This window comes from Desarmillaria tabescens (genome assembly GCF_030435595.1).
Source record: "Desarmillaria tabescens strain CCBAS 213 chromosome Unknown EV420scaffold_49, whole genome shotgun sequence".
NCBI classification, from domain to species: Eukaryota; Fungi; Basidiomycota; class Agaricomycetes; order Agaricales; family Physalacriaceae; genus Desarmillaria; species Desarmillaria tabescens.
The window spans coordinates 254,023-267,208 of NW_026848348.1; the positions used below are offsets into that span (position 1 = coordinate 254,023).

The window sequence follows — 13,186 nt, forward strand, 5'->3', positions numbered from 1 at the left end:
AGGAACCTGCTGAAAAATGATAATAATGTTATTTTTATTATATTAAACAATCTCATGCATATGGTGATCTGCATATTTACTGATATAAAATGCACTGAAGCAGTCCAGAGAACGTGAATAATGAAACTTGTGTGGTAATGTTTTAGCTCTGAACACAGGCATCAAATGAGCACCACATAGAAGTGCATCCAAATGAACCACAGTGACGACCACATTGCACCTAACACCCTGGTACTTGGGTTGTACAATCCACATGCCCGTTTTAGGGTCTGGGCTATGACCATGCCTCTTGAACCAATGCACCAATGCACAAGGAAACTCTGTGCCCTCGTGTCTGAAAGAAAACAAGAGCAAAATACAAACAGCACTCATGCCCCGAAATCCCAACTCCCTCTCATTGGTGACAGCAAGAGCACAATCATATCGAGGATAACCATGCCATGATGGTGTGGCATGTATACGTTCATGGCACATGCCCCTGATGCCAGAGATGTCACTAGGAGAATAGAATGTTGCAGTGGTGGAATGAAAGACAGATATCAGCATGGTGATTTTAGGGCATTCGTCCAGACTGACATGATCAGAAGATTCTCCTGTCAGTTGCTCGTAGAGAAATCGCTGTGTAAGCTCATGCAAATCGGCTTGTCCTACATAGTGACCCAGCTGCACAATATTTCTGGGATATAGTCGCTCTGGCATAGTATGGTCTTAGTTGCATGACAGGGTAGCACAGTGAGTTTCATACCTGCGGTCCTAGCCAATGAAACCTCTGCCATGATGCGATCCCCATCAACAGCGCCTTCATCCTCCAATCCTGTATCAAATGGATCTGGCAGAGGCACATGCAAAGGTTCAAGAAGACCCCGCTGAACTAGATCTGCATGCAGAGCTGCAAGCTTGTTGAGCTGTTGATTCATGAGTAACATCTGACTCAGAGTGTTATATTGATTGGATCATCGCCATGGCTTTTTGACAGCAGTAATGTGCCACGATTCAGTGATTGAGGAGCAAAGACCATTAGGAGCACCAAATTCCATAATGTGGCTAGGATAATGCACAATGGCATGCTGTCGAGGAAGAGAGAAGTCTTCATGCACACCAGCCACTCTGAAAGCCTCACGGTAATGGTGAAAACATTGGATAGTGTCTCGGACTTGTTTTAACATAGTCTCATCGAAGTCTGAATGCCAAACGAGATAATAAAAGTCCATAAATGCTGAGAGACATCGCATGATGGATTCTGGGAGATAGTCTGAAACCGCAGCTAGGTAGACCTGGCCAAACTTCAGCAAGCTGCCATCACGAAATTGAACAATGTTTACCTTCATTAGGGCTTTTGAATCGTCCCCAGTCCATTGCTTGAATCTTCGACCCTGTGGAAATCATCATAGCCCAGGGAAGGGAGGCATTGCAGCAATTCTAGGGATCAGACATTAGCTGGAATGGCTCCGGGCAGGTCTAAACACATACCGGTGATCTATATCATCCATGATAGCATTTGCTCGGGCTTCTCCTTCCTTGGCAACCAAGTACTTGAACACCCACTCCACCAGGTGGTCCTTGAAAGACCCTTTGATAATCTGATGTAGAAGGTCCGAGGACATCATCTCATGAATATCGGCATGAGGAAAATTGAAGGTGAACGGCTTATTAACCAGTCAGATATCAGTGAGGTTAAGCATGGCAGAACACGCCTACCAGAATATCCTCATCAATGCCATAATTGTCCCATAACACATCACCCTGCCAAGCAAGAGACTCCAGTAAAGCCTCAGTATGTGTGCATGAACGCTGATCTCCTGATCCATCCAGATTGGTCACAGGAGCAGTACACCTACAAGGACCAGTTAATTGTGTTATTTAACATCATTGATAGGTCACATACTTGGCGCACCAGCCTTGGACAATCCCTGCCAAAAGAACTTGCTCTGGATAATCGACGATGTATGGACCCAGATCATAGATTACCCACCGATAAAATCCATCAGGGCACTGTCACACTACTGGTACGGTCATTGCAGGCTGCAGGGAGTGGAGTATAGCTGTGAGAGATTGGTGATACAATTTCTTCTTGAAAAGCCAGAAGGCAAGGTCACGGTCGTATTTCCGATCCGCTACAATGGCCGTCTTGGTGAGCTAACAAACCAGGGCAGCTGAATGGAAGAGCATACACTTAGGAATGGCAAGGAAAGCAATTGGTATAACCCCGTTATGATGGCCTCGTTGAGCGGAGTTGTGGAGGTTTCCGATGGAAAGATAAACCAGGTAATATTCCACATTGCCTGTCGCAACTGAAACCGTAGTCTTGTCACTGCCGAGAATTACACCAATGTACATGGCACCCTCAGTATCATTGTTTGCTTCATAAATCTGGGTCTGAAAGGTGCAATAACAAAATGAGGTGAAGAACTCAGATAGATAAGAATGAGGTACATACTGCATGCCACCATGAATAATTCCCAGACATAAAGTCACTCCACCGCCATTGATTGTGAGCATCGAGATGCACGTAGGGTGCTGTATTGAACTCCTTCTCGAAGTCCCGATTCGCCAGTATGTTGGCAATGACCAGATCGGGGTCACGAAACCATACTTGATATGGCTGCTTCTGCCAGTCTGGAGCATCTGCACCGAGATTGGGTGGTACAACGGTCTGAAAGCATTTCCATGGTGCACTTCCAACACAAATTTCATCAATAGCCTTGTAAAGAGCTTGATGGTTATCAAATGGTGCATCATCCTCATGCTTGTGCAGGTCAAGGGCCCACAAGTCCATAAGTTCATCGATATCTCTCTGTGACATCTTGACTTTGCGGAAGAGGAAATCGGCCGGATGAAACTGAACTTCTCCATCAAACAGGGCCCAGACATTTGGAATGGCAGCGAGAGGTGGGGGTGGACTATCTGGAGGCAAAGGCTGACTGTCTTTATCACATTTTTCACCTGGACAGATCAATGAGTGTGCTGGTAGCCAGGTCAAAGTGATAACATACCAGAAAGATAAGGATGGTAAAGTTTTTTCTCCTGTGACTCGGGTGGCTGTCCAGGCAGTGTAGGAGAAGTTGGCAGTGGTGAGACGAAGGTGGTCCCGTCTATGTCCAGGCCCTCATCAATGTTGATTATTGGCAAGATGGTTGGGGAGATCAGTCTCAGTTCAGAGTCAGATGACTTGCTGTCTGGATCAGTTTGAACCGCTGGTGAGATTTGCGGTGCTCGATGATGAGTTGAATTGATGTGTTTAGTGAGGTCACCAGCTCGTTTGAATGTACAAATACACCCTGGCCAGGTACATTGATGCCGAACCATTGTCTATAGCTAAATGAGAGAGAGAACCTATGAGCAGATGTCTAGTACCAATGTGGAACAGGAGATTCAGCTTACCAATTTTTTTTTCAGGCGATCGCGCAAGTTCTATCTCTCCCCTCACCCATGGCCTCCCATATGTCTACCCATGGTGTAGCCAGCATGGTTCCCTCAGAATTAATACCCCACACTCGTGCTGAGCTGGCTGACACTCGACGCCAATGCACTGAAGCCAAGGAGCATAAGAAGGAGGTTAACAAAGAGAAAAAGAGACAGCGAAAGGAGCAGCAGCAGCAGGCACAAAGGAAAATTGCTGCTCTGGAGGATGCAAGTGCACGAGAGGATAAGGCAATCTACTCCCTTCATCCTGATCTTGATTTGATGAAGAAAGGCTTACCTGCTCCTTCCCGCCAGTGTGTCACAGTCAAATCATCGAACAAAAAAGCCATCACAGCTGTTAACGTTCTCCCATGAGCCATCACTCTGGTAATCAGCTCTCCATTGAGTATATCAGCTGAGCTTCCTCCTGCTGATGAACAGGGGCCAGATGATGCTGAATCTATGGACGATCTTCCACCGGTGTCTGTAGTGGCTACGTCTGAGTCAGATGGTCTTGCAGATAATGGGATGGATGTTGATTTGGCATCTGAGAGCGAGCAGTTACCCGCCATAGAGGACTCGAGCATGCCTGTACTGGTTGAAGAAGACGATTCTGATGATGCATATGTGGAGGGACAATCAGGCAGTGATGAACCTAGTGAGGATGAGGAAGCTCTATTCCAAAAGTTTCTGCTCCGGCGTTGCAAGATGAAGAAGGCTGGCTCCAAACTGAAGGAACGAGAGGGACCAGTGCAGCCTGAGTCGAAGCAGGTCAAGAAACGCCCTGTAACCAAGGTAAGTGAATCTTCTGCCTGCATTATCATGATGAACACCCACATTTGCACAGATTTCTGTTGACAAGTTGGAAATTCGCAATAGTATAACGGGTCTTCGCACAGTTGCACCAAAGCCAGCTGTCTATCCAATTGCCCAGACTAAAAAGCATCCTCAAGGATCTGATAATGAACAAATGTCAGTGGTATGCTTAGTATGCTCACAGGATCGAAAATGCTCACAAAGTTCAGTCCGGTTAAGCGTCCCAAGTCCAACAGCATTGGTGGCCTCATGTCCAATTGGGAGAAGGTGTACCAACAAAGCGAGCCCATGGCATCTACAACTTCGCTGGCAGTTTCCAGTACAGGGGATAATGAAGACAAAAATCAGCCCCAGGCTATTGGTGAGTTTCACGAAGTCGATGATGTTGAGGTTGTCAGAGAAGCAAGAAAGGCAAAGTCCAAGTCTCAGAGTAATGTCAAGGCCCAGGCAACCAACCATGCCATCAAGGTCGAAAAGGTATGTGCTATGAAGACGAGCAAACAGCAACTGACATCATTTGTCAGAAATCCATCACGGTGGAACTGGAGTTAGCTAACATCAACAAAATTGATGGGACGGAGCATGGGAAACCCAAGTCGAGAAAGACCGCATGGAAGTTCAAAGACTTGCCTCTTCCCACTGCTGCTGATGTCAAGCTGTTCAAACAGAATGTGGTGGTACCAATCCTAGATTGGACTGCAACACTTGAGAACCTCTTCAGCGCCAACAGCCACTCTGACTTGAGGCCGACCGTCATTCGCTTATGGACTGACACGTTTGCCCACCTGCCCAAGTATCTCGATGACGCGAAGAAGGAACCTCATGCAGAGCATCCGGCTATCATGGGTGTGGTATGTAGACTGTGTCTCTATGTCTCTTATTAAGCTGACAAGCCCCAGATACAAACGCAAATCTGCTCACATCACAGTGAAATTGGGAAGGCTGCCATGACGGCTTTATCTCGAAACTGGAAGTATGCAGAGTTCAAGGAATGCAAGACAGCTGAACAGCGAGCTGCATGGGTTCGAAACGCAGCCAAGAACAAGTGGTTCATTTATGAAAAGCCGGAGAATTCTGTGCATCGCATCCAATGTGTTAACTGCAGCAATCTGAGATGTCTTTGCAGGCGGCCAATGGATGTGGAGCTTACCTTGGACGACTTATCATTGAAACGATGGCCTACCACGTCCAGCGTACCATCCACACTCCGATTACATCTGGACCACCAGCAGGCGCACTGGCACTTGCTGCCGCAGCGGTATGTGCGAACTTATATTTGCTGCAAGGTTGCTAATGAGATCCATAGGTCAAGCGTGCGCTGCAAGTCTGGAAGAAAGGGGTCAACACGTTGGCCGGAAAACAGTCCAAGAATTCTCCTGACAGTTTCGGCGAAGATCCTTGGGGCGCAATAGCGAAGCAGCATTACAAGAACACCCGGGCACTATCAATGGAGAAATGGAATGAGATTTACCTGCATTGCCGGGAGTTTAGCGCAGGCAGGAAAGGGGATGATGAAGACTCAGATGAAGATTCGGGGGAAGAAAGCGATGAAGTGGATATGTCTGAGTAAAGGTATGTGCCATGCCATCCTCACTACAAAGTGCTTACATGCAGCTACTAGTATTGAAGTGCCAGTGAAGATTCAAGCCTCAATGGGGGTCATAGTACGCAGTGTCTCCTATGGACGAACTAAAGACAGTGTAGTCGATTAGATTGCTATTTTTGTGCTTTGTTGGTACATCATTTAACGAATATAATGCCTGTCTCAATTGACATACGGCGTGGCAACGATGCGAAAGAACTGGATACTAGTGATTCGATATCAGTGAGTGACGCATAACCGAGGTATAGATCTATGACCAGGTGGTATATGCAGGGTGTAGCCCTACGATTATGGTTATAGAAATCATGCACCCCCGTTATAGCCCTATACCGCATTATAGAATATAGGGTGGCATAGGCAGGGCTATCCTATGCATCCTATAGCAGTTGCGAGATTGCTGATGATGCCAACCATCATGACAAAGAAGTATTGACACAGAATGATGGTAGGAGCCTCGAGCGTGCTGAATTGTAGAACCATACTCTTGATCCTTTACCAGAATCTTTGTGTCCAGCTGAAGATGAACCCTTGGGCCGTGGGCATAGAAAAAAGAAGCCGCTTAAGCAATTTGAGGACAACTGGCATGACATGAAGTTTGGGGGGCAGGAAGACTAGGAGCTGGAGGAAATTAGATTTACACACATTATTGTAGTTACAGGTGAAAATTTAGATCTACGAGGCAAATTTTAGCCCTATTTCAGTTTGCACAGATGTCAGTTCAGACACCTGTGTTAGGCATTAGGGCATATGAAATAAGTTCAGTTCAGAGTCTGCTGTTAGGCGTTAGGTGAACTTACGGTTGAAATAGTACAGTAGTGAATCTGAGAAATTAAAATACTTTAGATAGAAGCTCAATGCTGAACATGGAACAAATGAATGCACCGCTAAATTTCCCATTGGACTGGAGCATGCTAACCGCTTTTTCGATAGCAGCACTCGCAATGGTGATGCGGTTGTCCTTGGACAATGTGATGTTAGGATTCTAGTTCTTATGTTAGCGTTTGACCTTGTCAACCAGAGAAGCGCCACTCACTTTCCAGAATGTAGACGGCATGAGATCCTGTGCTGCAACGGATGCTATCAACGACGCGACCAGCATCCATACAAGAAGGAGAGTAGGCATTTCTAGAGACTAAAGATGTCTGTATCCGGCAAGATAATGGGAATAGTGAGCGGGAGATGAGGAATCCAGCAAGAAGATGGGAATCAAGGCACTAAGTAATTTGGATATCGGCGAAGTCTGAGGGATATGTTAGGGCTATGTATATAAGGCAACAATGAGCTAAGGCCTTGGTTACAGAGCACGAGGAAGTGGATATATATTTTTGTCGATGTTGCCAAGATTAATTCTGACACCTTGCACTCGAAAGTGGTATTACGAATTCCGTACAGCAGCCCCTCATGTGTGGTGCACAACCGGTCTTTGGAAGACTATACTGAGCAGTAGGACTAGGAAAAAAAGATATACACTATCTACATTGAGTACTCGCATAAAGTACCACAAGTTTGATGCTGATCGCTCTCAGTCGAAGATCTTCACCGGCACATCAACTGGTAGCATAATCAATGAAAATGGACATTAGAACGGATCTTCAGCAAAATAGATGCGTGTATATCAATGTTTCAGCAACCAAGTTGTCCTAAGGTCGAACCCACAGGCTGCATCGCACAACAGTATAGACAGCACTAGCAGTGCGCACATGGGAGGGACAGGAAGCGTGTCGATGGACTAATGTCTCGGAAAGGAATGGGAATGCGGAGCGAAAGACGAGATGAATGATGCGCTGGAAAGAAGACGGGATTTGATCACGGCAAAATGGCAACAAGACTGGATTCGAATCACGGCACTGGAGCACTTGGAGCCGTCAGTATCCGGGCTTATGCAGAATCCGGACAAGACAACAATGATACCAGACATCAGTTCGGCAGGCTTGGAGTCGAGACCAATGTCGCAGCAAGAATGCTATCGAGTATCTTCATGCCGAATTGTAGGCTGGGGGAGGAAGAGACGTTGAATAAAGCTGAATATTCACAAAGTTTGTCGGGATTGATGAGGCGCCGAGATGACATCAGTTAAGGAGCCAAGGAGTAAATGAGCGTCCTTCCGACTAACACGGTTTTGCGGTATAATTAGTCTATCTTCGTGACACATACAACGAATTAGCCTCAAAACGCGAACAGGTGCGAGGACCACTGGGCATATTGGCGCCATCGACTAAGTTGTATACACTAATACCGGAGAAACACTGAAACACCGACAGTAATTCTGACCCGTGGAATACATAAATTTTACGTCAAGGACACTACTGTAGTATAACACCAACGTAGCAGGTGCGTACAGTCTTCCTCTACTGGTATTCCACCGAACAGTTCGCATAGTAGGGCCTTACTCGTCTGTATGCTCGCTTCTGGAACTTTTTCGCTCTCCACAAGCCTCTCATATTGGGAAGCAACATCATTGCCGATGGACAGGGATCCGGTAGTAGTGATGACACGCCAAGGGTAACCTCAATTGGGCTTCTTTGCTCTTACAGGCCATGTGTGCACCAGGAGGCTCCTTCAAGTGTCATGGCCTTCTAAGACGGAGAGATCTGAGTTATGGAGACGGTACGTTTTCTCGTAATATCCATTAGCTGCAATGCATGATTGAGTACACAGTGAATGAATAATGCAAACATCGGCTATTATCGATTCGAATCAGAGAACCATGGGCCGAGTCCCGACGAGGATATTTCTAGCCAGCGACCGTCTCTCTCACACCCATGAAACCAGCTATCAAGAAGACTTGTCTCACCGGATCGGGAAAGGCATTCAAAACGTATGCTGTACCTGTATTCTCATGCCTTTCACTTAACAGCACGGCAATAGGAAAATTTTGATATTCGCTGATGAAGATGACGCTAGGATGATTCAATGCATCAAAACCCGTCTTTTCGAAACCAGATACCTTCATTACTACAGCACCCGATTCGTAGACGCGACTCTTCATTTTGATCAAACTGATGTCCATCACGGCCTCTGGCGTCGATACCCTCATATTGGGACGGTTCTGTGATTCCGCGTCTTTCCTTTCTACCACCATGACCGTGCAAACCGTGCATTAGTTTTCCGTCTAATTCGTTCTCCTCCTTTCCATTATCTTTCAGGAATTGAATCTCAACATATCATTGGCTTTGGTACCCACCCTTTATCTCGGTCGTCTGTCTTTTCCCCATATTATGCTTAGCGACATGTTTTATTTAGACAGCACATCACGACCCTCAAAACACGGCTCTTTGTGTGCGCTGAAATCCCGAGGGAAGCATCGAGGGTGTGATACGTCAAAGTAAGTTTCCCAGATTCCATGCAGACATTGCTATTTATTTTCTACAGGCGCTGTACTTTTTCAGGCCGTGCATGCTGATGAGTGCACTGCTTCAAAGTGAAGGCAGACTTTGAAGTACCCTGGGTACATCTTTGCATCTCATCCTATCTCATACACTAACCTAAGCATAACACAGACATGATGACACGTTAAGCCTTGCGGGAAGCGAACGTGTTCCGATGTTGCGCCAAGACCACGTGTCGACGTCCTGCGAGCGAGGGTGAGTGTGTACTACGTTGAATTGTTAGTTTGACTGAATTTTATTTCGAGACGACAGATCTTCGTCCGCAGACCAAGGTGACAGCAGTGTATTTGTTTTGGCTTCTGCACCTCGTCGTCCTAATAGCTAGCTCAAGACTTTTGGGCATGAAGATAAGCTAACGGCGGGGGCTAGTCTTTGAGTATATGGATCGACATCCAGTGAGCAAGGTAGGCTACCGTTTGTGTTTCTTCAGTGAAGTCTTACTCATTTATTCGTATTTTGATGTTTCTAGGATCAAACTTTTCCTGGAGGCTAAATTGTCTCGATATTGCACCAAGACGATGTATCGACATCCCCCGCGAGCAAGGGTGGGTGCGTACTATATTGGATCGTTAGTTTCACTAAATTTTACTTTGAGGCGACAGATCTTCATCCGCAGACCAAGGTAACAATGGTGGGTTTGTTTTGCTTTCTGCTCGTTGCCATCCCCGATAGCTAGCTTGAAGACTTTTGGACGTTGTCAAACATACCCCCCCCCCGCCTTTGAGTATACGGATCGACGTCTGGCGAGCAAGGTCAGCAAACGTTAACGTTTCTTCAGTGAGTTTGTTATTCATTGTTTCTCGGTTTCATGTTTAAGAACGAAGCCGTTGCGGAGGAAATGGAACACATTTACACCGTGTATGGCATTTATTTAGAGTTTCGTCTAGGGCGGCAAATGCTCACTTTTTGGCAGATCTAAACTCGAAAATCCCAAGGTCAAAACCTTGCGGAGCCAAACCTCAGCCGGGTCATAAGTCTTACGCCCTGATTTGGCGCTATTTTTACAAGTTTAAGTCGAAACCGTGCCTTCAATCCTCACGGAACCAAACCTCTGCTGGGTCGCTAGTCTGCCATTGTGACCACGAATTTCACCTGTTTAGAACGACTGGGAACCTCATTTTTAGGACTCGGTTCTGTGAGAACCCGAACCTTCCGAAGCGAAAGTCTCGTGGGGAGGGTAAGACCTTGTTCCTGAGGCGTTCAGTAAGTTGTCATTTATGATCATTTTCGCTGATTTGTTGCTGATTTTTCCGGTCTGTTAGCTATGAAAATGAAAGCTATAAACGCGTACCGCTGAACGTCAGTAAGGTTTTGTTCATGTTCGTATTTCGCTCACGATCTCTTCCCTTTAGGACTCATTGTCGGCATCAAAAATTTGGACTCGGAAACGTTGCGAAGGCCAATCTACGGGATCTACGGTAAGCCTGGATTCTTCAATTTGGCGTGTTTTCCTAATAACGGCTCGTAGTCGAGGTTGGCTAAACACGGTCAGAAGTGCATATCTTGCTGTTCATATCATTTTGTTTTGTGTGTGTTGCGGTGAGTTCGGATGTGGATAGCGGTCAGAAGGAATGATGGCAGGGTCGTCATAGTCTGAAGCCATCTTGGGCAGGTCCAAAGATGGACTATTTTTTTACGATCCTGAAAGAGGTGAAGGGAGGGTGGTGTTCTGCTAGGAGGGAGTGATGACGTACGCAAAGGAGCTTGACTTGTGGGTCGTTCGCCAAAAATGCGGAGATAGGAAAATAAATAGCTATACTTAGATGCGGGATCGATTCCTAAGTGCGCGGTTACAAGGACCTGATATCCGCACCAGCAACCGTCAATGCGTCATTTTCCCAAGCGCGCGGTTTTTGGAAGAGGGCATAGCACGGCGGATTATAGACGCAAGCAAGGACGCGCATGTATTCAATAGCAAGGTACAACAGGTATTAGTATATAATAATACTGATTCCGCGCACATCGCCCCACCCACTCATCCACACCACCTCCGCATATTGCGTCGCGGGTGGAGGTCGATATCTATGGAGTGGATTTCGTGTAGGGTTCCAAATGCAGAGGCCTAGTTCTCTGTGACATACGTAAGTCAGCCGTCGTTCATCAAATCAACGGGCGCTTACCCATCCAACGCCACAGTGATACTTGTTTCAGACTCTGGATCTGCTCATACCAGTGAATACCGCGTCTTCTTTGATACGGTCAGTATCCACTTGTCTTGGCTTCTGGGACGAATTTGATCTCAGATACAGGCGATCCAGTGAAGCTCGTCTCACTCGCTCGCGTCAGAGGAGTAGCCGAGTCAGCAGGCATGGCGTGTATGCTGGTCGGGATCGGTGTCATTGAGGGAATATGGGTAACCATTGGAGAGGATGTCGATTTTAAATGTGTTTGTCCATACGTCATGTAATCGTGCGAGTACGTGGAACCATTTACATGCCTGTAATCTCAGTGACCACCACTGTACAGACGGGAGAGTCTCACCTGGTGGAAGGGAGGAATGTCATGACAGGGAAAGGTGGCATTGTCAAGAAAGTCGTACTCTTGGACGTTCGAGTCCAGCAGGTTTATGGGCCAATGCAACGGATGCCTGTAGACGTTGTCGCTATCGATGAATGGCCCTGCACTACTGCCGTGAGACAGAGCAACGGGAAATGTACGATGTAGAAGAAACCCAGAGGCATAGACGGCGAGAAGGAGGGAGAAAGCGCGGCAAGCTCACAATAGCGAGTGCAGTGATGGTGGTGAAAGGTAAAAGGATCCGGGAATTCGATCCGGTGTATTTTGAACTTATTTGCCGTTGTCGGCCGATTCTTCCCGGTCCCGGCTTGCTTCTGCAACGCTAACTAGGAATGTCGTCTGTTCCATTCTGCTTGCTTTCTTGCTTATATTTCCTTCAGATAGACAAAATATATTACTTGTTTTATTTCTTTTCACTTGATGTACGTGTTTCGACGGATACCAGCTCGATACGCACAAGAACCAGACCCACTACCTCGACCGCGGCGGTCATTCCCGGCGGTAAAAAAGTCTTATCGCATTGGATTGTGGGGAAGACGTTAGAAATAGTACGTTGTTCTCCTATTCACACGCCTTCCACTTAACAATGTCATGGTAATAGGAAAATGTTTATATTCTGCTGATGAAACCAACGTCAGCTTGATCAAATACAACACGAACCATCTTTTCGGAACCACATACCTTCATTACAAATTCATTACAAAAGCAGCACCCGCTTTGTAGACGCGACTCTTCGTTATGATCAAACCGGTGTACATCGCGCCCGTGACATTCCTCAGGTTCAAACCGCGCAAATCGCATCAGCGCTTTCTCAGCCAAGAGCATCTGCTATGTTTATCACATACTAGCGGGTTTCAGCCGGTTCCTATTGTAGGAGCGCTCAAGGTATGCCTTGGGATCTACATGAGCATCATATCTTGATGGAGCATATATCCAACTGAAGAACCAGACGAATGCTGTTGCTGCTGAGGATGGTGGAGATTGCGAATAGTATATGATTTGGATGAACAGCTCTCTGGTCAATGTACGATCTTTCCTCTATCTTTTGTCATTATCTGATCACCCTTTGTTGCAGAATATCGTCTCGTAGATCCCGGCTCCAACACGAACATATCTACTGGACATGGCTTCCTCCACTCATGATTGCAAACCTACCGCACCCTGGAGAGAAGCATTAGCTCGTTGAATATCCGGCGGACGAGAGACCGGGTCTCAGCTGCTCTTCTGTGGGGTGGGGCAATGTTTGTCCGGAGATCATCAGTGGGAAGAACTCCCATAAGATGCCATCATTGTGACGACATGATCTAGTATCGGTGCGCTTGAAGCCGACCTTTGTGTGGCTCAGGTGGCGCAGTTTTCGTGGCAGACGTTGATGTGCTAGCACTTTCTCATCGCAGGCTATAGCCTGCGATAGCCGATTTAGGGAACCTTGTATACGCAGAGTCTTTGGTGTCAAAGG

The 13,186-nt window shown here is 46.7% G+C and overlaps 4 protein-coding genes across 4 annotated transcripts; 2 read left to right on the plus strand and 2 right to left on the minus strand.

Moving 5' to 3' along the window:
• Nucleotides 1-42: 42 nt before the first annotated feature.
• On the minus strand, nucleotides 43-3,306 carry EV420DRAFT_1622636 (uncharacterized protein; the record flags this gene model as incomplete). The annotated part of the gene is made up of 10 exons (XM_060475832.1): nucleotides 43-692; nucleotides 746-926; nucleotides 975-1,274; nucleotides 1,323-1,365; nucleotides 1,471-1,646; nucleotides 1,699-1,834; nucleotides 2,000-2,114; nucleotides 2,172-2,343; nucleotides 2,438-2,943; nucleotides 2,994-3,306. The coding sequence occupies 10 exons, from the start codon at nucleotides 3,304-3,306 to the stop codon at nucleotides 43-45; spliced, it is 2,592 nt and encodes an 863-aa protein (XP_060325570.1).
• Nucleotides 3,307-3,429: 123 nt separating this feature from the next.
• On the plus strand, nucleotides 3,430-5,788 carry EV420DRAFT_1648383 (uncharacterized protein; the record flags this gene model as incomplete). The annotated part of the gene is made up of 8 exons (XM_060478150.1): nucleotides 3,430-3,716; nucleotides 3,798-4,197; nucleotides 4,250-4,374; nucleotides 4,428-4,695; nucleotides 4,743-5,069; nucleotides 5,118-5,294; nucleotides 5,345-5,476; nucleotides 5,525-5,788. The coding sequence occupies 8 exons, from the start codon at nucleotides 3,430-3,432 to the stop codon at nucleotides 5,786-5,788; spliced, it is 1,980 nt and encodes a 659-aa protein (XP_060325571.1).
• An 862-nt stretch (nucleotides 5,789-6,650) lies between these two features.
• EV420DRAFT_1648384 (uncharacterized protein) lies at nucleotides 6,651-6,944 on the minus strand (the record flags this gene model as incomplete). Its single annotated transcript, XM_060478151.1, has 2 exons — nucleotides 6,651-6,803; nucleotides 6,855-6,944. 2 exons carry the CDS (start codon nucleotides 6,942-6,944, stop codon nucleotides 6,651-6,653), a joined length of 243 nt encoding a protein of 80 aa, XP_060325572.1.
• Nucleotides 6,945-7,637: 693 nt separating this feature from the next.
• EV420DRAFT_1484300 (uncharacterized protein) lies at nucleotides 7,638-11,874 on the plus strand (the record flags this gene model as incomplete). The annotated part of the gene is made up of 16 exons (XM_060470056.1): nucleotides 7,638-7,809; nucleotides 7,956-8,002; nucleotides 8,134-8,152; nucleotides 8,356-8,428; nucleotides 8,594-8,639; nucleotides 8,968-9,146; nucleotides 9,322-9,405; nucleotides 9,463-9,482; nucleotides 9,680-9,759; nucleotides 9,813-9,832; nucleotides 10,335-10,413; nucleotides 10,563-10,628; nucleotides 10,974-11,129; nucleotides 11,255-11,291; nucleotides 11,454-11,596; nucleotides 11,677-11,874. 16 exons carry the CDS (start codon nucleotides 7,638-7,640, stop codon nucleotides 11,872-11,874), a joined length of 1,419 nt encoding a protein of 472 aa, XP_060325573.1.
• Between the last annotated feature and the right edge of the window lie 1,312 nt (nucleotides 11,875-13,186).